This window comes from Phycodurus eques, chromosome 1, assembly GCF_024500275.1.
Source record: "Phycodurus eques isolate BA_2022a chromosome 1, UOR_Pequ_1.1, whole genome shotgun sequence".
NCBI lineage: Eukaryota > Metazoa > Chordata > Actinopteri > Syngnathiformes > Syngnathidae > Phycodurus > Phycodurus eques.
The window spans coordinates 380,406-406,564 of NC_084525.1; the positions used below are offsets into that span (position 1 = coordinate 380,406).

Genomic DNA, 26,159 nt, shown 5'->3' on the forward strand with positions numbered 1-26,159 from the left:
AATAAACTATACATACCATTGTTGACTATTTATCTGTTATATTTTTTAATTTATATCCATCCATCCATTTTTCATACTGCTTATCCTCAGTAGGGTCGCGGTGTGTGATGGAGTTTATCCCAGCTGACTCTGGGCGGGAGGCAGGGTAAACCCTGAACTGGTCACCTGTTTTGAATTTTTTTTTCACTTTATATGTAAAGCTACTGCCCCCGCGACCCGACCTCGGATAAGCGGTAGAAAATGGATGGATGGATGGATGGATGGATGGATGAATGGATGGAATTTATATGTACTATTTTTATTTTCATGTATTCATTTCGGGAGAAAAGGCTAAATTTCTACTACATATATTACAGGATTCTTGATCATGTCCACCCTTGATTTAGCTTCAAAAAGTCGACAAGGAAATGTAATAAAGTGGTTTTGTTGATAAACGCTCATCGTTTTAATTTGAGTAAAAAACAAATGATAAACATGATGAAAATAAGTCAAACACAAACATTGAACTCTGGGGCGTCACTCCCTGCTGCCACTGTTTTTTATTATTATTATTTTTTTTAAAGACTGAGTCATTTTAAGGTATTTATTTAATCCAGTTGAAAGAAACACAAACACATAGCCCCGCCTCCTGAGAGTTGCCCGGCCTGTTAATAGGTCACGTGAGCTGTCCATGTATGTCAACCGATTGATACGACGTCACCTCGGATTTTCCCCTAAACGCCCACTCGCTGCTCACAGAAGGAAGAAAACAAACAAGATGGGCGCCAGACCGGAAGACACGAGCAGAAAGCGGCAGCTGATTGGCTGTTAAGGTTCAAACCTGCGATACTATTGGTTAGAAGGCGATCGGCCTTTCTTGGAGTACAACCCCTTGAGTGTAGACCTAGAACAGGTAGAAATCCGCGATAAACTTCTAAATTCAAAATATTACGCTCGCAAATATGTCACATGAGTCATCTTTTCAATAATAATTTTTAGCACTTGCTCTCACGAGCACTGCTACTCCTGTTTGTGTTTTTTGAACAGTGTAGTCAAAGCGACCAAGCTGTGTGTTTTATGTCTACGCTCGCAGCTGCGTATGTATGTGTGTGCGGTGTGGGTGCGGTGGCTGCTGGGAAATCAGGCGCATTTCCTCCGTGTTCATCTCGGTCGCGGCCTGGCAGCTCCGTATCTTCGGTACCGCTGGAGAAATGTCCTCCGTTAGTCCGGACCGGGAACCGAGCGCTGGCCAGAGCCGGAGTGGGCTCGAGCCGCACACCGTTTTTGTCATCCTGGACTCGGCTGAAAGTCTGAACGTGATTCGGTGAGTCACCGTTATTTGGTCCTCTGGCTTTACTTTGTCTTCCATTGGCTACTCAGGCGCACCCGGAAGTCGTATTGATTAGCATATAATGTTTCGTGTTTAGAGGGTGCAGATGGCCCCCAAAATGTTGAACGTCGTTATCGTTTTGTTGCCGAAGTAAAGTGTTGAAGATGAACTTTCAGGCGACTCGAAACTGCCCTTCTTTTCGTCACTCTGAACGAGTTTAGGAGGAAGTTAACTTGGAAACGTTATAGCTGTGAACGGAGTTGAAGTTACCTTAAAAGAGAAGGGATTTAAGTGGGTGATGTAATGTCGAAAAACAGTTTATGTGGTCATAAATTTGGCGCCGAAGTAAAGTGTTAAAGATTAAATATCAGCCAACTCGGAACTGGTCTTTTATATGTCACTCTGAACTGGCTCAGCATTAAACGAACTTTAATATTCTTTCACTTATGGACGAAATTCAGGTTCCCCCCAAAGAAACGGAAGTGAGGGATTGAATCTAATCATTACAATTAAAGTTTGCAATTTAAAACCCGCTAGCAAGATTTGAATGTAGCCCCACTAATCCCCCCGAACCCTTTTCCACAATAATTCTGCTAAATAAAGCCATGGATGGGGAATATCTTGCTTCTCCAAATCTGTTGCTGTCATTGTTCTTGCTCCCCGGTTAATGTTACTCAATGTTGCTGGTGCCCCTGTTTTTGCCACCTTAAAAGACCCTAAACTCTCAATCAGTCGAGATCTCACCTGTGGTTGGTTGACTTTACCTCCTTATATTGACTTCTTCGTTTTACGACGGCGGCACGGTGGCCGACTGGTTAGAGCGTCTGCCTCCCAGTTCTGAGGAGTGGGGTTCAAATCCCCGGCCCCGCCTGCGTGGAGTTTGCATGTTCTCCCCGTGCCTGCTTGGCTTTTCTCCGGGCACTCCGGTTTCCTCCCACATCCCAACAACATGCATGGTAGGTTGATTGACAACTCTAAATTGTGAGTGCGAATGGTTGTATGTTTGAATGTGCCCTGCGATTGGCTGGCGACCAGTTCGGGGTGTACCCCGCCTCCTGCCCGATGATGGCTGGGATAGGCTCCGGCACGCTCGCGACCCGCGTGAGGAGAAGCGGCTCAGAAAATGGATGGATGGATGGATGGATGGATGGATGTTTTACAACGTGTCGTCAACCGTGGTGGAAGCTGAGAAAAATAAACCTACTTTGACGAATGAAGGAATAGCAAATACAGATATTTGTTTTCAAATCTCGGGAGTAAAAGTTGTCAGAAAACTAAATCGAAGGACATTAACAATATTTGGGGTTGCTGATGGAGTTTCCCCCCGATCGAAATACATTGATCAGTGGGGGCAGTTTTAATATCCACCCAAATTTTTGGCCGGCCAAAATTTCGGTGCATCACTGTTCACCATAATGGTGCTATGCTCAATTTGAATTATTTGTTTTTATTTGATCTGTCCCTTCAGTGACGTTGTGAATGTGAGTGCGAATGGTTTTCCGCGTCTATATGTGCCCAGCGACTGACTGGCGACCAGTTCAGGGTGTAGGCCTCCTTTCGCCCGAAGTCCGCAGGGATAGGCTCCAGCACTCCGCGACCCTAACCAGGATAAGCGATATTGAAAATGGATGCATGGATGATCTATGTCGGTGGTCGTAATATGTCTCAGTGAGTGACCGATCCATGGTCTGTAGCGCAACGCTGTTTCCTCACCCGCTTTTCTGCGATTGACCTCCAAGCATGCGTTCCGTCAGAAGCTCAGACTTCTGATTAAATTACTTTCATTGGATTTATTCCATACTAAATGAAAAAAACCACATTCTCTTTTTTCTTCAGAGTTGTGTGTTATGCGGCGCGGTTCCGTCTCGCTGGCGAAGATGTATACTCGCTACAGAACTTAATTTCAGATTTGAAGAGAGCTATATTTTCCAAATGGATTTTAATGGCATCCACAAATCTCAGGAAACTCCATGCTCCATGATTTACAGCCAGTCTCAGACTTAATTAGTCTCGCCTCATTGGCGGTTGCGCAGACGTTCGGCAGAAGTAAATACCGTAGAATCCGCATACCTTTAAAGTGCGCAAGCCAGGCATGCAAAAAAACAACAAAAAACTGAGAATATGGCCCTAAATAATGAAGCACCTTCTGTAGCACTTCTGTAAAATAAATACATTCATAACACTCTGATTTCCACTGAATTTACTGAACCATTCTCATAAAGAGAGAATGCATTAGTGAAAATTGCACAGCCTCCGTTGAGTTAGAATAAAATGACTGTAAAGCGTAAAGTGGCCTGATATTTAAATGTACAATAGCAACACTGAACACAAAAAAAATCTGTAAAATATTATTCTTGCCAGAGAGCTTGTTGCACACAAAATGGAAAGGGAGTGAAAAGGATTTTGAGCCTTTCCTTAAATATAATTTCAAAAAGTCCAAATCCTCTGATAATCAGTCAGATGTGAGTACGTTCTGATTTTGTTAGTCCTGCATGAAATCCACCAAATTACCTTTGTGTTTTAAGCAAAACAAGGCATTCGTGGAAATTAGATTACGGACAAGTGATGAACATTTTGTCCTGTTTTCAGTCATTCCCAAACTTAGAAAAGTGCTAGGGCCCGATTTACAATCCTCTGAAGCCCACCAAAACCTTAAATCGCAACTCTGATCAACACATGAGGCTTCTTATTGCTGTTACTGTATCATTTCAGCATCTTTTAACATTAAAAGCGCCCATTATTATGCCTTTTGACTTTTTGACACAAAGACTATCAATTCATAACTTTTGATTTGAAACGGCTATTCCACGGAGTCAAGACGGTTGATGGAATTTTCACAATAATGACCAACTCACTCCACATTATCGTTTAACATTATTGTGACTTATTCATTTGTCGTACATTGTCAAGATGTAACAGTTTTACTCTACTTACTTGACTTGTTTGTTGACTTGTTGAACGTGATGAGCTCTGCTCTGGCCATAGTTTGCGATGCATTCTAGAGTAGCTCTGAAATGCGTAAAATGACACGATCGAAAGGAATGTAATTGTTTTAATGGCTGTAAAATTGTGTGTGTGTGTGTTTGGGTGAGGGGGAGCTGGGGGCGACGTAATCGGGGGTGCAGCGGCCTGGTTTCCCTTCCCGCATGTCCTCGTACAGTTGCAATAAGTAAAAGTAAGTGGAAAAGTAAGCCGCCCCACAACAACACTCAGACCCCAGTGACGATAATTGAGGTATTTTTAAAATTTCTTTATGTCATACTTTTGTTTCTGCGCAGACTGATTTGATGTGTGTGCAGTTTTCGAGTCACGTTCGGAGTTTGTTCAACTCTGTTATTACTTTGAACGAAAACGCTGATTGCCTGATGCTTCTTTGTCTGCTGGGTACTGCCCGCTGCCCATTGGATGTTGACTTCCTCATTCTGTTCGGAAGGGGTGTCAGTGCCATATTATTTATTCTAGCGATAGACCGATACACCGTCTTTTTCAGGGCCGATACTGATTATTTGTAGTCCTGCTATTTGGAGCCAATATTTATTTGCTGTAAAACGGAAAATATTGCTTGAATAATACAAACGCCTTTGTATAAGCGCCTTTAAGCGTATGTTTATTTAACAGCTTGAAAGATTTGCAACATGTTAGGTTTTTCATTTTTATTTTTAATCTTAGACAATAGACACCTCTGTTTCGAAATTCTAACATAATTTGCAGGGAGTTCCCAGGCTAGTAAATCAAGTTTTCCAAAATTTCAAATGTTAATCTTTCCCTTATCTTTGTTTTAAGTTAAAACACAAACAAAAAGTGCAGAGTTTTTCCAGGATCAGCAGCATCTCTTATAAAGCTAACTGAAAACGTAAATAAATAGTTTCCTGACGTTTACCCAGTTTTCAATTGATTTATTTGTGATTAAAAATAAAAGGCTGATTATTATTATTATTATGTGTTTGCATACTGAATATAGTTTTCAAGCATTTTGTGAGTATGTGACAGCGATGATATCGTTGCATTTTCTTGTCCAGAAGGGTTTCCAACCACTGGGCCCTGACTGCACAGAAATGGTAAAACATTTTTGTTTTAAATGTCAGTAGAGTTACACAACACAACAAAAAAGGACCAAAACATTTTCTTTCAAAGGACACTCACACACACGCACACAAATGCAGTGTATCAAAGGAAAGTGACAAGAATGATGATTTCCTGCTCTCAAGAAAGAATGCAGTGGTGTCACTTCTCATGGAAACTTTGTGGGCTGGGGGTGCGGGTGCGGGTGGTTGTGGCGACATGTATGAAGTGACTCAGCAGAAATGCACACATTCGTTGGATTTAAAAAAAACAAAAAAAAAAAAAAAAATTTTTTTCTTTTTTTTTTAAATTTATTTAGACGGGGGGCAGGATTTAGGAAGAGGATGAAAACACACACACATTGTCATACAAGAGCAGGCATTATTGCACATATGTCGGACCGTTGGGTAAACCAGGGGTGAGCAAAGGATGGACTGAGGGCCACATATGGCCCACTCAGTTCTTTAATCCGGCCCACCTGTTATTGACATGATCAAGATTCCCTTTATTGTTTGCTGGTTTAATGTCACTGTTTTCTTTTCCCCTAAAATTGGTCAATGATGGAAAATGTATTTATTCATTTTTGTTATATCAACAGATTATTAGTTAGTTGATTTATTGTGAGTCATTAATTTATACATTTTGATAAATTTGTATTTATACTATCAAATAATTGGGTAATTAATTTTGAATAATATCATGAAAAATGTGAGTGTTTTATTTCACAATTTACATTTTTGAAATATTTTATTCATTAATCTCATGAAATAATCGGTTCATATAGTTATCCATCCATCCATCCATTTTCTGAGCCGCTTCTCCTCACGCGGGTCGCGGGCGTGCCGGAGCCTATCCCAGCTGTCATCGGGCAGGAGGCGGGGTACACCCTGAACCGGTTGCCAGCCGATCGCAGGGCACATACAAACAGACAACCATTCGCACTCACATGCACACCTACGGGCAATTTAGAGTCTCCAATTCATGCATGTTTTTGGGATGTGGGAGGAAACCGGAGTGCCCGGAGAAAACCCACGCAGGCGCGGGGAGAACATGCAAACTCCACACAGGCGAGACCGGGGATTGAATCCGGGTCCTCAGAACTGTGAGGCTGATGCTCTAACCAGTCGGCCACCGTGCCGCCTCATTTAGTTATTGTAAATACAATTTTTAAAAGTAAGATGAACAATGTTACATAAGTTAAATGTTTTTATTTTATTAAATTCTTGAATAATAGGGATATAACGATACACAAGATTAAGAGATCAATTCGTATCTTGATATCTGACCGGCGGCACGGTGGCCGACTGGTTAGAGCGTCAGCCTCACAGTTCTGAGGACCCGGGTTCAATCCCCGGCTCCGCCTGTGTGGAGTTTGCATGTTCTCCCCGTGCCTGCGTGGGTTTTCTCCAGGTACTCCCGTTTCCTCCCACATCCCAAAAACATGCATGCTAGGTTGATTGACGACTCTAAATTGCCCGTAGGTGTGAATGTGCGTGCGAATGGTTGTTTGCTTGTTTGTATTTGCCCTGCGATCGGCTGGCAACCGGTTCAGGGTGTACCCCGCCTCCTGCCCGATGATGGCTGGGATAGGCTCCGGCACGCCCGCGACCCTCGTGAGGAGAAGCGGCTCAGAAAATGGATGGATGGATATCTGACCGATTATATTCCCTATTATGTTACCCGGCTCCCATTCTATTAAATATATATTCAATATACTCTTTGCCTGCACACCCCTGACGGGCCGTATGTTTGACACCCCTGTCTTTGAGTATCGCAATTTCCGGTTTGAATACTGTATCTTTACAGGCTTATTATGGAACTATAAATAACACAATTTTAAGAGGAGACTCAATCCTGGTAGGGTTCCTACGGCATGAAATAGGAGGCTTCTGATTGGTTGTGTTTGTGGTGTGCACTCAGAGTGGAGTCTGGCATCGTCGCCGACATCGAGGTGGACGCCCTGCTGCCGTCAGATTGCGACACCTTCTACGAGATCAAGAGTCAGCCCATCCGCAGCAGGTGACGCAGCCGACGAGTGCGGTCTCTGCACTGTGTCATCACGGGAAAACGCTTTACATCACAGGTGTCATACTCATGGCCCTGGGGCCAGATCCGGCCCCCCGCCGCATCATTTCATGTGGCCCGCGAAAGCAAATCATATGCGTCGACTTTACGTCTATATACCAGAACTGCAGATTGAGATATTGCAAGCATTTTTTTTCCTTTTTGACTCATCCCCCTTTAAAATACATTGAAAAAAGTATTACTGAAAATGTATACAATATTTTTTACTGACTTCTAATTTCAAAACGAGCTATATGTTAATTTGTTGTAACTATACAATCATACATTTATATGGGTTCAAAGTAAGGATGTTCAATACCACTTGTTTTCGGAATGAAGTATTCACTCCTAAGTACTCGCGGTACCAATACGACGAGTACTTTTGATATATAAAATTTCAGTTCACACAATGACAGATAATTGTGAAAACAGATCTTTCTTTCTGACCCACATCGTGATTCACCGATGTGTCAAAGGTCACAGTGTAGTGCCAACTACTGCCGAGTAGGACTTTATGTGTGATTATTGTTGTTATTATTATTATTCTGCTTTAAGTATCTGGGGCTGGTCTCGGCAGCCCCAGATACTGGGTATCGGCAGCCTTCGCAACTACCCTCTACCTTGAAATGAGGCCGGTATCGGCCCGATGCCGACACCCTGTATCGGTGCTCGCCCGTCCCTAGTTCAGTCATAACGGCCCTCAAAGGTGAACCATACCTACGATGACCACAAAAATGAGTTTGACACCCCTGCTTTTCATGTTTACATGTTCCAACCTTAAATGTCATGCTTATTCAGTATATTTATCTGTCCATCCGTTTTTTTATAGTGCATGAGCTGGAGTGAGCCTATTTATTCCTTTAAAAAAAAGTCTGTAAATTGATATATTATTTGAAACCATAGCATTATGCAGAGTTTGAACAGTAACAATGCACTTGAATATAGAAAAAATAAAAATGACTTAAATAACAATTCAATGTAATGTATTGCACCTAAGTTAAATAAAAATGGTTACCTAATAAATGTTGAAAAAACATTTCTTAAAGATGAAATGTAAATGTGTTTAAGCTTAAAAGTTAAATACAACTGAACAGTACTTTGGCTGTAACTCTTTCGTGTAACCCTGCCGTTCGACATCGAGCCGAAAGAGGCTCAACGGTTCTTTGCTGAGAAGTTCTCCCGGGGCGCCTCCGTCACGGCCGAGGACGAGATCGTCATTGGGGGGCGAGTTCGCCAGCGACATCATTGACGTCGTTCCCGTAGCGTATGGTCGTCGCGAAGATTAAGCCATGCAAATCTAAGTAGACACGTGAAACTGCGAATGGCTCATGAAGTCAGTTATGGTTCCTTTGTTGATTTGAACAACTCCAATGAATGAACCTTTATACAATATTCTAATATGTTGAGATTAACCTTTAAGGGCAACTGCATGCAAGAGAAGTGCGAGGGTCCCCCATTCGTTGCTGTAAATTAGCTGCTGTCGCACTAAGCGGAATGTTGCATTTGAGTATGGTGATGTCTCCTCAGTGCTTCTGCGTGCGACTCCTCTTCCTCCTCCTTGTCGTCGTCTTCCTCCGTGCCGGTGACCATGTCCTCCAGGTAAGTGTCTGGCTTCCCTCCCGGCCCGGCCGCAGCCGCTGACGCCGCTCTGCCCCGCAGGGTCCTGCTGCGTCAGGATCTGATGCGTCAGCAGGCTCTGGAGGAGGAGCAGAAGGAGGCGCAGCAACAGCTCCTGCGTCTGCCCGCCGCCTCGTCGTCCTCCCCCGTCTGCGTCAGCGCGTCCCCCTGCGGACCTCCCGCTCAGGTCCCTGTAGAGGTGTTGAAGGTACGAGGCAGAGGTGGGGAACTTAAGACTACCAGCCAAATGTTTGGACACCGTTTCCCATTCAATCGCGTTTGAAAGTGTGTCCGAATGTTCGACTGGTACTGTAGGTGGCCAGTTTTAAGACATGGTCTGAACTCGATTACATTTTCCAGATAGTGTGCCATGTGTTTTTTTAGCAAATTATTTTTGGTGTAGTGCAGTGGCCACCTTATTATGCGAGTTTCATGGAGGGTGGAGTGGTCCCTCAGCTCAATGAACAGGAGAGTTTTTAGATTGGCGCTTCACTTGATTTGGAAGAAGCTGGACAGCTACAGTTAAAACTTGTTCTGATTGCTCAGGGCACTAATCTAATATTCAAGATCTTAGCTTTTTTAACATCTTTCTGTAAAAAAATAAATGGGACCTTGTAACCCAATTCTATGTGACATCGCCTTAAAAGAGGTTTGCTAATAAAGCTCAGAAATTTAACACTTTGGGATTCAAGAATTGTTTTAGAAAAAATCTTGATAAAAGTTTGCAACGCAAAAGATGAGAGACACGACAACTATGACATCTGACTTCATCTGTCACTATAACACCCACAAAGACAAGTACCGTAATTTTTCCTGTATAATGTGCATTCCCCCCCAAAAAATGTCAAAAGTCAGTAGTACACGTTATATATACATAGGTATAGGGGAAAATGAAAAAAACTTTCAAATTTTATAAATGTATGCCGCCATCTAGAGGTTATGAAAAAGCTTTACACTTGAATTCCAATGTCACCGCCACCTAGAGGTTATGAGAAAGGTGTACACTTTCATTCTAATGTGCCGCCACCGAGAGCTTATGAAAAAGGTGTAGCCCATTCCAATATGACGGGTACGTATGACTGCATATAATTTAGTAAGTTAAGTTTATATACCCTAGCAGAATTTGTGATTTTTTTTTTTTTTTTTTTTTTTAATATGACTGAACAACAGCCATCATTCATTTCTTTATGGTTATGTTTTGTTTAATGATAATGTTTTTCTGAAATGCTTGACTGTTTAATTTGAATCCCATTAAAATCAAATTAAATGTGTTTTGCCTAGCCCTTCATGTTTTCTTTAAAGAATTGTACCCATCTTATAAATTCAAACATATGAGCACAACTGTGTTTTTTCTCATTTACTAAATCAAAGTAAGGGTGTCAATTTCAAAATAAGAGCAAGTCAATAAAAACATGTTCAAATAAAGTGCTTAACTTCAGAATAGTTCTTTGAAAAAATGCTTTCTTTTGATCATATGGGTAGGAGCAAAATCATGCATTGGAAAAATGCATTATACATGGGTAGAAGGGTTTTCCAGAATTTCTGGTCAACTTTGGTGGTGCGCATTATACATGGCTGTGCATTATACCCGAGAAATTACAGTAAACCACGTTAACTTCACAGATTAGCTTTTGAGATTGTAGGTTATGCATTAACTAAGTTTCATTTGTCTTAATTGAGAAGAAAGTAAAGTAATAGAAAAGACTTTATTGTGACCATAAAAGAACTATGTGCTTGTGAATGTGTTACTTACAACAGCCAACTAACGCAAATACAGATACTGAGTGTAACTTGGCTAGAGTGCGACTACGTTGTGTGTGTGAGCAAGATTGTATGACTTGACCTTTGTCTTGTTTAACCTAAGAAATGACTTGACTTGAAATTTAGTGGGTCTCAAGTTTACTTGCTTGTTTTTTGCCCCAAAAACTTTCTTGAAACACGAAACTTGCACCTCTGGTATGAGGCGCATCCTTGTTGTTGTTGTCTTTCCCACACTACATATGCACAGCATGCTGACCTCTCGCCACCCATCAGGTGCAAACCCACCTGGAAAACCCAACCAGGTACCACATCCAGCAGGCTCAGAAGCAGCAGGTCCGACAGTACCTCTCTTCCGCCGTGAGACCTGCCGGTCGTGACGCTTCTGGACCGTCATCGGGTTCCTCCCCCAGCAGGCAGCGTGCGCTCAGTAGCCCCAAAGTGGAGGTAATACCGAGTGGAGCGTGTGCATTTGTTCGTGCTCAAATGTCATCCCAATTTACAAAATGTTCAAAAAAAAGAATGCAAAAGACATAGGCTTGGTTTTGGAAAGACACTCATCCCTGCAAACTCACCTACAAGTGCATTTACTGCATACATATATGTCAACACGAGTGTATTTCTACAGGTATATGCAGACTGCGAACAGGTTGAGTATGATCGTGAGACCTTGCTGCTAAACTGTATTTGGAGCTACTCGTGACTAATGGTGTGTGTGTGTGTGTATTTCATATCCAACTTGATGAGTCTTCTGTCTGAAAAAGTTCACGGTCCACACTCTGCATAATTTAACAACAAAGGATTAAAATCCCCTCTGATTGGTTCTTTTAGATGGAGGAGACGGTCATTGATGACATCATCAGCCTGGAGTCCAGCCTAAATGACGACTTCCTGACGCTGCTCGACTCGCGGAATCAGCTCGCCACCACGGTAACGCCCAGCACCCTCATCGCGTATGCTTCATGTGATTGTGTGTGAGAAGAGTGAGTGTGTGTGGGTTTGACAGTTTTTGTGTGTCTGTGTATAACAGAGAGAGAGAAAATGTAAGTGTGTGTGTGTGTGTGAATGAGTGTGAATGTGGGAGAAGTGTGATACAGTGAAAGTGTGGGTATGTGTGTGAGAGAACAGTCTGTTTTTGACAGTGTGTATGTACAGTGTGTGTGTAAGTGTATGTCTGTGAGAATGTGTTTTAAAGTGCATTTATGAGTGCCTGTGTGAGAAGAGTGTGTTCGACAGTGTAGGTGTGTGTGTGTGAGTGCGTGTGTGAGACTGTGTTTATGAGAGTGTGTTTAAGAGCGTGTGTGTTTGTGAGAGAGAAGTGTTTATGAGTGTATTTGAGAGAAAGAGTGAGAGTGTGTTTATGAATGTGTGTTTGTGAGTCTGTGTGAGAGGGTGTGTGTGTGTGCGTGTGCGAAAGCAATTCTGAGGGTGAGGCAGAAAAAATCGATGAGGCAGCTTTTTTTTTTTTTTTTTGCCACTATTCTTCTTTTGTGTTGCTTACGCAGACCTCACTCCTTCCCCTTCCTGGGCATATGTGTCTTTTTTGTGCGCGTGTGTGTGCTAATAAGGCTGCTGAGGGAAATTTGTGGGTTTCTTCTCAAGGGACATTTCCTTATTTTTTCACAGTCGCTAAAGAGCAACTGATTGAAGCTGTACAGCTGCTGCTGATGCATGTGTGTGATTGTGTGTGGGCGCGTGTGTGTGTCGGTGCTACACGATGAGGATTTTAGTTTTCCTGCAGGAACATGACAAGGAGAGACTTAAAGCAGAGGTAAAAATTTTTTAATTTTATCTCAACTATTTATTTATTTTTTTAACTTAGACGCAGCAGCCAAGGAAGCAGAAGTTTATCCTTTCAAACACGAAGTGAAAATGCTCTTACTTTAATTGGAAGTTAATGACGTTTGCTGTTGGCTGTTGATTCTCTGAAGTTAGCATTTAGCGTTGTCATACGCTAGCTCGGGTCCAAGAAAGTTGTTACTAAAATGTGATTTGAACGGGACGTACAATGGAAAACTGTCTTTTTACAGTGCCATGAAAATGTAGTGCCCCTGTCTCAAATGCTTATGTTTCCCCACTTCAATATTTAATATTTAAGATCACCATCCATCCATTTTCTTTACCGCTTCTCCTCACTAGGATCGCGAGCCTATCCCAGCTATCTTCGGGCGGGAATTCAGCAAAAATGGAGGGTTTTAGAGCATGAACTGCCTTTTTAAGGTCATGCCACTGCATTTCAATCGGATTCAAGTCCGGACCTTGACTAGTCCACTCCAAAACCTTCATTTTGTTTTTTTAAGCCATTCAGAAGTTGACTCGCTGGTCTGTTTTGGATCATTATCCTGCTGCAGAACCCAAGTGCGCTTCAGCTTGTGGTCACAAACTGGCTGAACAGTCTCCTTCAGGATTTTCTGTTAAAGAGCAGAATTCAATGCTCCATCAGTCACACACAGCAAGTTGTCCAGGTCCCGAAGAAGCAACGCAGCCCACGCCCATCACAATACCACCACCATGTTTGCCTGTTGGTATGATTTTCTTTTTCTGAAATGCTGTGCTGAAATGTAACAAGACACACCCCTTCCAAAAAGCTCAACTTTCTTCTCGTCAGTTCATATAATAATCTGCCAAAAGTCATGGGAATCCTTTAGCTTTTTGTTTTTGTTTTTTCCAAAGTAAGACGATCCTTTAGGTTCTTTTTGGTCAGCAGTGGTTTTGGCCATAGAACTCTGCCATGCATGCCATTTTTGCCCAGTCTCTTCTTTATTGTGTGTCATGAACACTGACCTTAACTAAGGCAAGGGAAGCCTGCAGTTCTTCAGAAGTTGTCCTGAGTTCCTTTGTGGCCTCCTGGATGAGTCATGGCTGTTCTCTTGGGGTAATCCTTGCAGGCCAGCCACTCCTGGCAAGGTTCACCACCGTTCCATGTTTTCTCCGTATGAGGATAATGGCTTTCCCTATGGTTCGCGTGAATCCTAAAACTTTAGAAATGGCTTTGGAACCCTTTCCAGAATTATAGATGTCAATTAATTGATTTTAATTTGTTTGGATCATGTCGTTTTTGTCAGCTTTTCAAGATCTTTTGTCCCACTTGATTTGGTCAAACAGGTTCTGTTTAAGTGATTTCTGGATTGAACAGGTATGGAGGTAATTAGGCTTGAGCTTGATTAGTGAAAATTAACCAAAAGTTGTGATTCGCCACAAGAAATGAAATCATTTTAAAAAAGCATTTTAAGTTCACTTGGGTTATAGTTGTCTGATATTTACATTTGTTTGATGATCTTAAACATTAAAGTGGGGAAACTGCCAAAATATAAGAATTTGAGAAGGGGGCCAATATTTTTTCAAGGCCGTGTGTGTGTACGTGTACGTGTAAGTGTACGTACACAATAGAACATACCCCGATATAATGGGTATTGGATAAAACTGACCTGAAAGTCTGTTAGTTCCTGAATTGGCCGCTGTTGTTTACTGGCGCAGTGGCGCAATGCAGGACGAGAATGGGACTGAAGCATTTCCGGGTCACAGAAATACGATATGACTAGATCCAATTCCAAAGGACGTGCCTAAGTGGCGGCCATGTTGATTGTGGGGCATTGACGTGGCGCCCGTGCCGTGATCTATTGTCTAGTGTGCATAGACTTGCAGCACAGAAAGAGAGCGAGAGCGGCACGGCGGCAGTGTTGACTCTGAGGAATACAAAACACAAGGCTCTGGAGTCTGGAACATACTATTTTTGGTGCAGTAAAAAAAAATGGTCAAGCCGTTCGCCTTTGGAAAAGGATTTGGAACGAGGAAGCACACTAATGCCTCGCGGCTCATGAAAGCGACTTGCCTGCAATGAGTACTGTATATCAACATTGTCACCATGACCAAGCACCCCAGCATGGTAAGTTTGGATAAATTGTGGGCATGAAAAACAATAATTTTGTACTGTACAGTAATATGGGTGCATTTGGCCTAAAAAAAATGCTTCAATGTAACGGACAATTAGCTATATCAGCTATATATCTGCGGCGGCGAACGTTTACTTCGAGTCGGGTGTTCAATGCCTTAGATGATTTGGGAATGGGGCTGTGTTGACAGTATGATAGCAGTATAAGGTGGGATACCAACTTGAACGATGCCGAATGATGAAAACAGCGGTTGCAAGCCAGCCAGGATTCTGCTATTAACTGGCTAGATGAATGGATCTGTAGCTTTTCGTTACTGAACGTTTAGCAACTCTGTCTGGTTTTGTCAGTGAATAAAGCAGGCAGCACGAGAGCGAAATGACGTAAAAGTGGCGGCCCCCAAACCTGAGCAGATAGTGTTTTATCAACATATCTTTTAGGTAAATGCTTTTGTCGATTTAAGTAAACGGCATCAGATAAAGACGTGCACATTTAAAATATGACAGAAATTTTTGACATCTTGGGTTTAGTTATCTTTTCAAGTGAGATGACAACATTAGCTTCTGATAAATCTAAATATACCTATGAGTCTGGATCCTTGGGGTATTTTGATGAAAACATTTCACAGTGTTATTAAGGCACCTGGGAATTGTTTTACATGTATGCAATATATAATATGACTCCTTTTTTAAATATGTCAGAAAAAGAAGGAATGTGTTTTGTCATCTTGTCTTGCTGTTGGCTCAGCAGATCCCTGAAGTTCACGGTTTCGCGGAGCTCGTTAGTAGGGCTGCACAATAATCGCATTTTAATTCTGATCGTGATTTTGGCTGCCACAATTAAATGAACCTGCCTTGACTTCAACTTTTCAGCTTGCCTGACCGTAATGGAAAAAAACCCGGGAGTAAATCGAGCGGGAAATCACAAGTGTCGAGTTCTTTGCAGTTTGTGACCGTGCAGGACCGACCAATAGTCAAGCAGAACAACGAAGACGGACCGTCCTTGACAATTCACAATGTTGACGGCGGGGATTTTGAAATGAAAAGTCATTGCTTACAGCCTAATGTTATTGCGTTTTAGGCATGAACTGTATTTGCTTCCATTAAGTTGCAATTCGTGATTGCACTTTGTAATAGCACATTTATTCAGTTAGCCCTCGCGTAAGTAGATTTTTTTTGGGTACATTTATTTCTTTTACATTATTACAGTATATTATCATTTATTTTTATTTAAAGAGTCAATTTGAACTGGAAACTGTTACATATTGTTTGTTAAACATTAGTGCAATAAAAATAAAGATTTTTCCCTAACATGAAGAATAATCGTGATCACAATATTGATCCAAATAATTGTGCAGCCCTCCTCGTTAGGGTTAGCATGTTAGCTAAGCACACTGTTAGAGTTTATTATTTCTGATAGTTGACGCTCACGGTGGTGGCGGCTCATTGCTTGTTCCAGCTGCCGGCGGCAGCGGGAAACATGCTGGATGTCTACGGGGAGAGCGGGGACAAGGCCACGCCCGCCATTGCCGTTAGCAACAGCTGCCCGGCCGACCTGCTCACCGTCAAACGAGAGCTGAATAGTGAGTTGCTGCGCTTTGGCATTTCCATGTTTACCAGAGAGTGATGATGTAAAACAGGGGTGGGCAAATGCTGTCTTAATTTTTAGAAGTGCCATTCTTGGAGATGAGAATTAAAAAAAAAAAAAAAAAAAAAAAGTTCTGTATTTCAATAATAAAATAATAATTATTGCTCATTTCAATTGTATTCTTACAATTAATTTACCAGTTATTTAATACATATTTTTTAATGTATATAAATAATTATTTTTATTTACAATAAGTAAGAAATGTATCTAAATACATACATTTTGATTAATAATACATAATTGCTGACTAAATGAGACAAATGGAATATATACTTTGAATAGTAAAACATCCACATTTTTCACTTTAAATAAACTGGATAATTCTTGCTCCATTTCAATTATATTTAATGAAGGAATTATTTTTAAATCTATGCATAAAATTTATTTTAGATGTATTGGATAAACTGTGTTATTTAATCATAATTAATAAATTGAAACGTAATATATTTATTTTCTGTTTTTAAATTGTATTATTGATAATAAATAAGTTGGTAAATTAATGATATAAATGAAGGAAAACAGCTAAGTAACCAATTTTAGGGGGGGAAATGGTTTGGTCAATTTCCTATTTTTTTTTCCACAAATCGATACTATTGGTCAGTCTCCGCGTGTGCTATTTTTTTTACAAATTATTGACCAATATAAAGTGTTGAAAATGGCTTTCCTTCCCTGATGATGCGATGTCAATGGCACAACAAGCATGGCAGTTTTTTGGTTTCTTGAAAAGTGATAGTTTTGGGGATGCAAGGTTTCTGCCCGACGCCGGCAACTTGTTACAGGACTCGCGATATGTACATGCTCTTGTGGACTGCATTAAAGAACCGAGTGGGCCATTTTGCGGCCACGGGAGTCGAAAATTTGCCCAACCCTGATGTGAGGTGAGAGGGTGTCAAATAGTTGAATCGAACACAGCCTGCAGCTGATTGGCTGCTGACAAAGTTAAGACCCTCCCCATCCCCCAACGTGTACAGAGACTGTTCACTTCCTTCACTTTGATAAGTCAGCACAACTGCATCCTCAGGCACGAATTTGACATTGTCATCACTTCTTACTTCCTGATCAGTGAGCCTCAAAATAACCGCAAAACTTCAAAAGTCCAAGAAATCTCTTCTCATAAGGAACTCTTGGAAGTATAAATGTATGTGTACTCTGTTCGTAAGTTTTTTTCAGGAATGACTCATTGTAACATCTGTAAAGATTTGTATTTTTATTTTAACAATTCTATTTCTGTGGAATGTGACAATAGCTTGTTTTTAATGCTTGGTACAACTAAAGGTATATTCCCTCAAGAATACCATGAACCTGACAAAAATGCAGCCGATACCATAATATTTTATATCCTATTTTACATGCTAAAGCTTAATTGTATTCTCAGTGATTTTTGTTATTATCAGGAAAACCATGGAAAATGGCAGGATAGCAGCTATTAAATTAAAACCTCATGAGCTATTTTTGTTGTCATCATTATATTTTTCCAAACAAATGTACATTTAGTTGTAGCCCAGGCATTAAATCCCCCCCTCCGGCTGTAAGTTAATGCTGGGGGTTGAGACTTGCTTGAAAAAACTGTTTAAAATTCCAGAAGGGGAAAAAAAACATGTTTTGAATAATTTCACTTTTATTGGCTTTTTCCGTGAGTGGTATAAATCCATTTAAAAAGAGATTTTGTTTAAAAGAAAAAAAAAAAAAAGAAAAACAATTCAAGGTTTTATTTTAAAGCCATATCACCCAGCCCTAGTTTAAAGCAGGATGTGTACACACCGATAAGGATGATGTTGATGATCTCGCTGTTGCAGATGTGGAGACGAAGACGCTGATGAAGGAGCGACAGAAGAAGGACAATCACAACTTGAGTGAGTTCTTCACCAACAATCCAACTGACAACCTCAACCAAGTTAAGCAGGTTGTTAACGAGTTGCTTTTCGTTTTTCAGTCGAGAGGCGACGACGCTTCAACATCAACGACCGCATCAAAGAACTCGGTGCGCTCGTCCCCAAGACGCCCGACCCGTCAGTGCACACGTCCGCGCGCTCGTCATGTTGTCCGTTGCTCGTTGTGCCGCGTGCGCTAACGAGGCCTTGTGATTAAACAGGGACGCCAGGTGGAACAAAGGAAGCATCCTGAAGGCGTCGGTGGATTACATCCGAAGACTTCAGAAGGAACAACAACGAGCTCGTGACATGGAAGAAAGACACAAAAGACTGGAACACACCAACAGAACCCTGATGCTGCGCATACAGGTCAGTGATGCTCACTTGTCAATCTCACATCGGTCCAGCCCATCTCCCGCAACACACCTGTCAGTCACTCACATCACCACCTCGCCTGCCTATCAAAACACGCCGTCATCCCCGCCCACATTTTGGAGCCGCCGTGTAAGCGCACATGATCACCAGTTTGTCATTTTCAGGAGTTGGAGCTTCAGGCAAGCCTCCACGGCGTTCCTTATTCTTGTGTTGACGGCGCCCCGACCGACCCGCGGGTCTTCCTCTCTCCGCCGACGACGGCGTCGGACTCGCTCGGCTTGGCGGAGCTGAACGAGCTTCACTGCGGGGCCGACGACGACTTCTCTTCGGAACTGATGAACGAAGCGGGGCTGGCGGCGCTGGACCACTTTGGAGACATCCTGATGGACGATGGCGGCCTGATGTCGCCCGCGGGCGGCGCCGACCCCCTGTTGTCATGTGGGGCGTCACGTTGCAGCAGCAGAGGGAGTAGCATGGATGACGACCTCTGATCAACCAATCAACAATAACCGCTGCCATCCCCTCTGTCACTATAGTAACCAGGCCACAGCACCCCTGTCACCATGGTAACCTCCCTATTCCCATGACATTGTAACCATGCCATTGTCTGTCGCCAAGGTGACCACACCTCTCTCTCCATGGTAACCACGTCATCACCCCTCTGTCACCATGGTAACCAAACCAACACACACACACACACACACACACACTTCTCTGTCACCATGATATCCACGACAGGCCCATCTTTTGCTAGGGTAAACACAACATTCCCTCTGTGGCCATGGTAACCACACCCTTCCCCTTTGTCACTATAGTGGCTATGCCATTCCTCGCTGTCACCATGGTAACCTTTTGATTAGAGTTGGGCATCGAGAATCAAGAACCGATTGGAACTGTGACTAAAGTTCCGGATCTCACGGAATCGTTCAAATTAAAAAATTTTGATTGCCGGTTTCGATGCCTAGTCCGCCAACCGCGAAGAAGATTGTGGCGAAAACCAATGAAGAAGAAGGCGTCCAAAGAGGTGCTCGTGCCCAACTGCGGCGAACGAAAGTGTGTCTTATATTTGTTACAATTAATGGCCAGTCGCCTCAGTGCAACACTTGGAATAAGATTATATTGTGCAAAGGAGGCTTTCACGGCGTGTCACGTCTGACGCGCTCCGAGCCTCGGCCCGCACTGCGTGGAGCTTCAGTGAAATCAAGTCTTCGTCAGTTGGGTGAGCGAAACAATAAAATAGGTCTATGCCAACATTGAGACAGCGAACAAGGTAAACGGCTGCTTGCACTTTTGGACTGATGTTTTTTTTAGCGTTTATTTTAGTCTTCAAACCAACGTAAGAGCCGATGACAAAAAAAAAAAAAAACTTAAATTGGGCTAAAACTTCACCGTAGCAACTTTACATCACAATGAATTGGGAGAAAATTCTCACAGTATCACAAACACTAACCTTGTGCCTCATCGGTGGGTATGGAAAGGAATCAACGTTTTATAGCGTTTGGTTCCATCCATTAAAAAAATGCTGAGTTCCAGTGCGTACCTTTCAAAATAAAAGGCTACAAGCTTAAAACAGGAAGTCGAGTTGAAAAAAAAAGAAGCAGCAGCAGAATCACCTTTACTGTCAAATGCATGCACATAAAAATTGTTCTCTGCATTTTACCCATCACAGTGAACACAAACACTTGTTAGTGGAACACACTGGAGCGCAGTTCAGAGTATCAGTGTCTTGCTCAAGGACACCACAGCTGTGAGTCCGGGGGATGTTGGCGGATGGTCCGGTCGGGGTCTTGAACCTAGGTCCCCCACGGTGGCAGGCGATGATCTTAACCATTGGTCCACGGCTGCCAAAATTTGCACTTATAAGCCATTTGATGTGATAAAACAGTCCCAAATAACTATATTAAGTCAATTGGGTTAGTTCCACACACATTGCCTTTTAGTCCATAGGTTTGATATTGATACTGGTTATAAAGAACCCTGAGTCAAATGTTCCTTTTATTTTATGCTGCAAGCTGCTAAGAAAATGGATGTTCATAATTTGGACACCCTTTAAACCATGCAAACTTTTCTGACCCAAACCCCTAAAAGAATTGTAATCGTGAATCGTTCTGAATCGAAATAAGGAACCGGAATCACTCAAATTCAAATGATCCCCAACCCTTTATGTAATCACCCCTCTATACATTTCAAACGATGAATATTATCCTTCATAGCTACAGCTTCTGTAGCTACATTAGCAACAAAATACTATGCTATCCAGCTACGCTACCATTGTTGTTTTTGTTAGCTTGGGTTTTAGCAGAACTTGGGCGTCAGTGTGAAAATTGAAAAATGTTTTTATAATATATATATAATTGGATGTATAATTTTTGAACAATAATTTTCTAATTGGTGGACTTCCACGGCCAGCGCATGAGTGTGAATGTTGTACGTGTGTCAGTTGTCTGATTGACAGGCACTCAGTCCAAGACGAAGGTAGCCAATCGGAGCCATCCGTCACTTGCAAGCTGTGTCCTGACTGGTTGTGAGAATGGAACTCCAAATAAATAGTCCTTGTGTCATTTCAGTTGATTTGTTTTTTTTTTCTTTGACATTCTGTTGCTGGTACAAACTTTTTGGGGACCAAACGCCCATGTCTGTTGTCCCATTTGTGGTTACACTGCTCGTTATGAGTTAGCTGCCTGACGGAAACGCGTGTTAGCTTGTGCTAATGCTAGCTAGCTAGTTGCTAACAAACATGTCCGTTAGCGCTGTCAGAACCTTTCACAAATATTGTTTGTTTTATTTTTTTTATCATGAAAATAACGTGGTTACTTTTGCAACAGACGCTTTGCTGTCAGAATCACAAAGGGAGTCGTGTTTATTGTTGTTTACAACCATGTAACATTGTATCATATCTATACATAGAAACTTTATATGGAAATAAAGTGAGAAAACACAAAATGTCTTGTTTGAATGACCGGTTTCATCATAAAACGTGTGAATAGACATATATTTTCTGTAATATTAGCAAAGAAATAAATAAGACATTTATGCCTCCCTTTTAGTCCCTTGCATCATTGGCATATGCCATCCATCCATTTTCTGAGCCGCTTCTCCTCACTCGGGTCGCGGGCGTGCCGGAGCCTATCCCAGCTATCATCGGGCAGGAGGCGGGGTACGCCCTGAACCGGTTGCCAGCCAATCGCAGGGCACATACAAACAAACAACCATTCGCACTCACATTCACACCTACGGGCAATTTAGAGTCTTCAATTAACCTAGCATGCAAGTTTTGGGGATGTGGGAGGAAACCGGAGTCCCCGGAGATAACCCACGAAGGCACGGGGAGAATATGCAAACTCCTCGGGGATTGAACCCCGCTCTTCAGAACTGTGAGGCAGACGCTCTAACCGGTCGTCCGCCGTGCCTGGCGTATGCCAAGTACTGCCAAAAGAAAAAGAAAATGACTCAAACGAGGCCCACAGGTTGCGTTATTAAAAAAAAATATACCAGCAAGAGGCTGGTAATGAGGCACTTGAGGTACTCCCGTGTAAGTGTGCGTGCGCGCGCGCGCGTGTATTTGGATTGATGTATGTATCTGTTTTATGCGTGCACGAGTACGTGCGTGTGTCTTTGAGGTGACAAACGTTGTCATTTCAGTGTCTTCTTGTTTCCTGTTTGAATGTTCCGTAATGTGAAACCCGTGTGCACGCTTCCTCTCCGGAGCTGTCAATCACACCGAGTATCTTTGAGATGCAACAAAACTTGCACAAATGGACACGTATAGACAAACAACGAAGCCAGCGTCAGGGCACGCACAAAAATTTAAAAAGCCAAGAATGGTTGCCAGTCAATGTTTGGAACCCACAACCTCTGGACTGTGGGGCAAACATGCTAACCACGTGTCACGGTTGGAGTGGCGTCATCTCGTAGTCCTTCTCTGATTGGCCCGTTTTAAGAAGGGAAGCATATGGCGCAACACTCCAGACAAATCTCCAGGCAGTCGGTCGAGCTGCAGCACTCCTCCAGCATCCCGCAATCCAACGGGGCCGCACACGCCTCGTCCCGAAAGCAGCAGCGGCAGCAGCACGAGCAGCAAGTGTCCACGCACCCGCAGCAGCAGCTGGACACGGCCCCTCCGCGCGTCACGCACCTCTCCGCCGCCCAACACATGGCCCGAAGCTCGCAGAACAGACACGCCAGCAGGCAGTGAACGCAACAGTCTGTGGAGGACTCGAGATAGTGAACGCCACACAAGGCAGTTTGCAGGGTCGGTGAACGCAACAGTCGGAATAGAGACCGAGTTGATCATTTAAGCCAGGGGTTTCTCTACCGTTTTGCACCAAGTACCACCTAAAAAAAATTTTTTTTTAAATAAAAAAAAAAGACAGTGGTAGTGTAGTAGGGCGACGTGTTCATCAAATATGAGGCAGAGGTCTCAATATTTACAATGCACACTAATATGTTGCTAAATGTTGAAAGACGAACAGCTGTGGAAGATTGAGTGCCAATTGTTTCGAACACATGGCACATCAAATGTGGTCATAGATGAACATTGTTGAAAATATAAGAACGAGGATGTGCCCGGCATATCCTATGTTGCATTCAGGGTCACTGTGTGTGTGCGCGCGCGCATCTTTTTGTGAGTGCCTCTGTTCCGCAGAGATAAGGTTCACGTCGAAGGTGTCCCGCTGATAAATGGGTGTGTGTCGATCTTTCCACTTCCTGTCCCTAAATGCAGAAAACACAATAATGCCGAGCCGTCACCATCGAAGGGTAACATCCCTGCAAAGTGAATTCAGAGATTAGTTTCTTCATATATTACACGTTTCAAGATGTTTCAATTGCTGAAAACGTGCAAAAACCTACGTTAGACGTGAGAACGAAACTGAATTGTTGAGCTATAGCATTAAAGACTTTGCTTTCCCACCATTTCAGTTGTTTGCATTGTTTGGGCGCGGCTAAAACAAAGCCCAGGAACACACTTGGGCTTTTTTGCACGAGTCGGCAATCCCCCGCTATATAAGTACGGAGCGCCTGCCTTGATTCTTTTTAGACCCATTTCTACCACGACAGCATGCAGTTAGCGAGCAAGCGACGCGCATCTTCCTCGGATGCCGCAATTCACAGAACAGCTCGATTTAAATTTGTGTTACTCGGGTTACCGTCGTATGTTGAAACGCAAAGCATCGTGGCGTTTTGTAACTATCAGGAAGCACACGCTCAAATGTCCGTCACGTAGCGCGAGCTAAAGGCTTAATAACGTGCTAGTGTGTTTTAAAAATGGGTAACTTTCTCTGAAGTGTCTCTGTCACGTGGACCCACGCAAATTAGACGAGCCGGTCGCCATTCCGCGGCGTTCGCAGGCCTGCTAGCCCGTGAGCTAGCTTCCGGCTAGCGCCCCTCGTCACGACATGGAAAAGCCGAATCGGATTGCAGCACCAACTGTTTAATTCTTTAAATTCCTTTTAATTATGTTAGTACTCTATGTTTATAGAAAGTACATTATTGAGCGCTATTTCCGCTTATTACAAAACAGAAAAAAGATTTTTTTTTTTTTTGCGGGGGGGATCGGCCGGAACGGATGAATGACATGTCCGTTCATTTCATTGGGGAACGATGATTTGATATGTGCGACGACTCACCGTCTCCCGCCACTTCTTCAATGAGGGTGTGGCTTTCGCTGGAGGAGAGACTCTTCTTATTGGTGCACGGCGGAGGAGGGGGAGGAGCCGCTGACAAACTGTCCATGCCTGGGGCGACATTGGTGATGACGTGACAGTGCGATGTGTTTCTTTGGACGTCCACTTGGCTCTGCGTTTCGGGAGCGGCGTGCTGGCCTGCAGGTGATCCCACAGGTGAAATCGGCAAATATGCTAAGCTAACGTTCGATACGATTTAGATATTCTTCCCCACAGTAACCTTACCTGCACACCGAAGTAGGCGCGGTCTGCCGGTTGTCGGCTGGCTGGAGATGCACTCTGATTGGTCGGAGTACTCACTAGCTCCGCCTCCGGAGTGCGATGTCACCGCGTCCATCTAGGCCAATCAGAGAGAGAAATTGTTTGGTGAAGAATAACAATGACTCGATGATTATTTTCAACTTCATTCACATTACTGAACTAAACAAGATGTTCAGTCATGAGGAAATGAATGAATGTTCAAACTCTTTAGCGCCCCCTGTTGAACACTGCGACTGCAGACCTGGAGGCTGCGTCCGCCTTTTTCGTATTTATTATCAGCAACAAATGCTGGGGAGTAACTAATTACATGTAATGAGATTATGTCATTTCATTATAAAAACTATGTAATTGTAGTCCATTGCATTCCTGGGGAGAAAATGTGCAATTCAATGAGAGTTGCTTATGGCAATTTCCATGGTTACAATTTCAGTTACATTTGAAAACTAGCCACAAAAGCTCAGATTTTTTTGTGTGCCTATCACTTCCTCCTTCTAAAGCCGACGCATCTGATTGGCTGTTTCTGGTCATGGTCATCTCAAACATGACATACTTTTTCAAATATGACCTCGAAGGGCCACCTCGCGGTGCAATCTTTTAGTTTGTCTGAGATTTTGAAAAGGTTGCAATCATAGTTTTAAATACAAAAGGAAATGGGCTTTTAAGCAGGCTCATCTTTATAATCATCTTTTTTTTTTTAATGCAACATCCACTTATCTGGGTTGTCACATGAAGCGATATTGTCTAAAGTGTGCGCGTTTTTCATGAGGTCAGCATGGTATGATGTTTTCCACATGCTGTAGACACAGTATGATACAACAAACATGATGTATTTACATTTCATCATGTTTCGTTATCACCTTATTGTCTTTGTAAAGAACACGTGGTTCATTTCTAAATAATGATGTATGTTTGAATACAATTTTTTCGACTCCCGTTGATGCATTCATTCCGATGCAAAGTAATCAAAATGTAAACAAAATTAAATAGGTATATTACTTTGAGAAAGTAAATTACATTTTCAACAGCGAAACTTGAAATGATTAACTTTGTAACTACATTTCCAAAGTAATCTTCCCAACACTGCTGGCAACATAGTTCTGTGGCAATACTGCAGCTCTGCTTACCGTTTGGCTTTCCCATGAGAGTGCGTGAGGAGTGTTTATTTTGTTAAGTACTCCATTGTGATGTAAGTGATGGCAAAATTGAGAAGCGCGCACTCGCAGTCGCATTTTCAGAAAAAGGCAGATAAGATCATGAATTTCACACTTGACGGGAACATACACAACTATTTGTACTTAAAACATTGAAAGTCACTTTCACATAATATCTCCCCTTTAACTAAGGTTAACGCTGCATTATTTCTAGATTGGGATTATTTCTGAATGTTGAAGCAACATCACGTTATTATACAGATCCATCATCAAGACAAGTTAGTACATTTGCCCATTGAATGATGTTAGTAATATTTGCCCATAAACTAACCTGCTTTGCATTCCTTCCAAGCGTGTGTGCGTGTGCGTGTGCGTGTTCGAGCCTCTGGCTCTATTTCCAGTCGGGTCGGTGGTCGCGTGTGCGCGTGTATTGTCCTGGGAACGCCCACCCTCCTCCCACTCCCACTCTC

The 26,159-nt window shown here is 42.7% G+C and overlaps 2 protein-coding genes across 2 annotated transcripts; one reads left to right on the forward strand and one right to left on the reverse strand.

Annotated features, from left to right (window-relative positions):
* Positions 1–1,101: 1,101 nt before the first annotated feature.
* On the forward strand, positions 1,102–21,649 carry LOC133399207 (transcription factor E3-like). The gene is made up of 11 exons (XM_061670559.1): positions 1,102–1,303; positions 7,292–7,390; positions 8,963–9,034; positions 9,095–9,260; positions 11,087–11,257; positions 11,642–11,740; positions 16,159–16,282; positions 18,144–18,200; positions 18,281–18,356; positions 18,440–18,587; positions 18,758–21,649. Exons 1-11 carry the CDS (start codon positions 1,191–1,193, stop codon positions 19,082–19,084), a joined length of 1,452 nt encoding a protein of 483 aa, XP_061526543.1. The 5' UTR covers positions 1,102–1,190; the 3' UTR covers positions 19,085–21,649.
* On the reverse strand, positions 21,450–26,066 carry zgc:113363 (uncharacterized protein LOC791449 homolog). Its single transcript, XM_061670572.1, has 4 exons — positions 26,021–26,066; positions 24,503–24,614; positions 24,221–24,415; positions 21,450–22,798 (listed from the first exon to the last, which is right to left on the reverse strand). The coding sequence occupies exons 2-4, from the start codon at positions 24,612–24,614 to the stop codon at positions 22,530–22,532; spliced, it is 576 nt and encodes a 191-aa protein (XP_061526556.1). The 5' UTR covers positions 26,021–26,066; the 3' UTR covers positions 21,450–22,529.
* Positions 26,067–26,159: the final 93 nt, after the last annotated feature.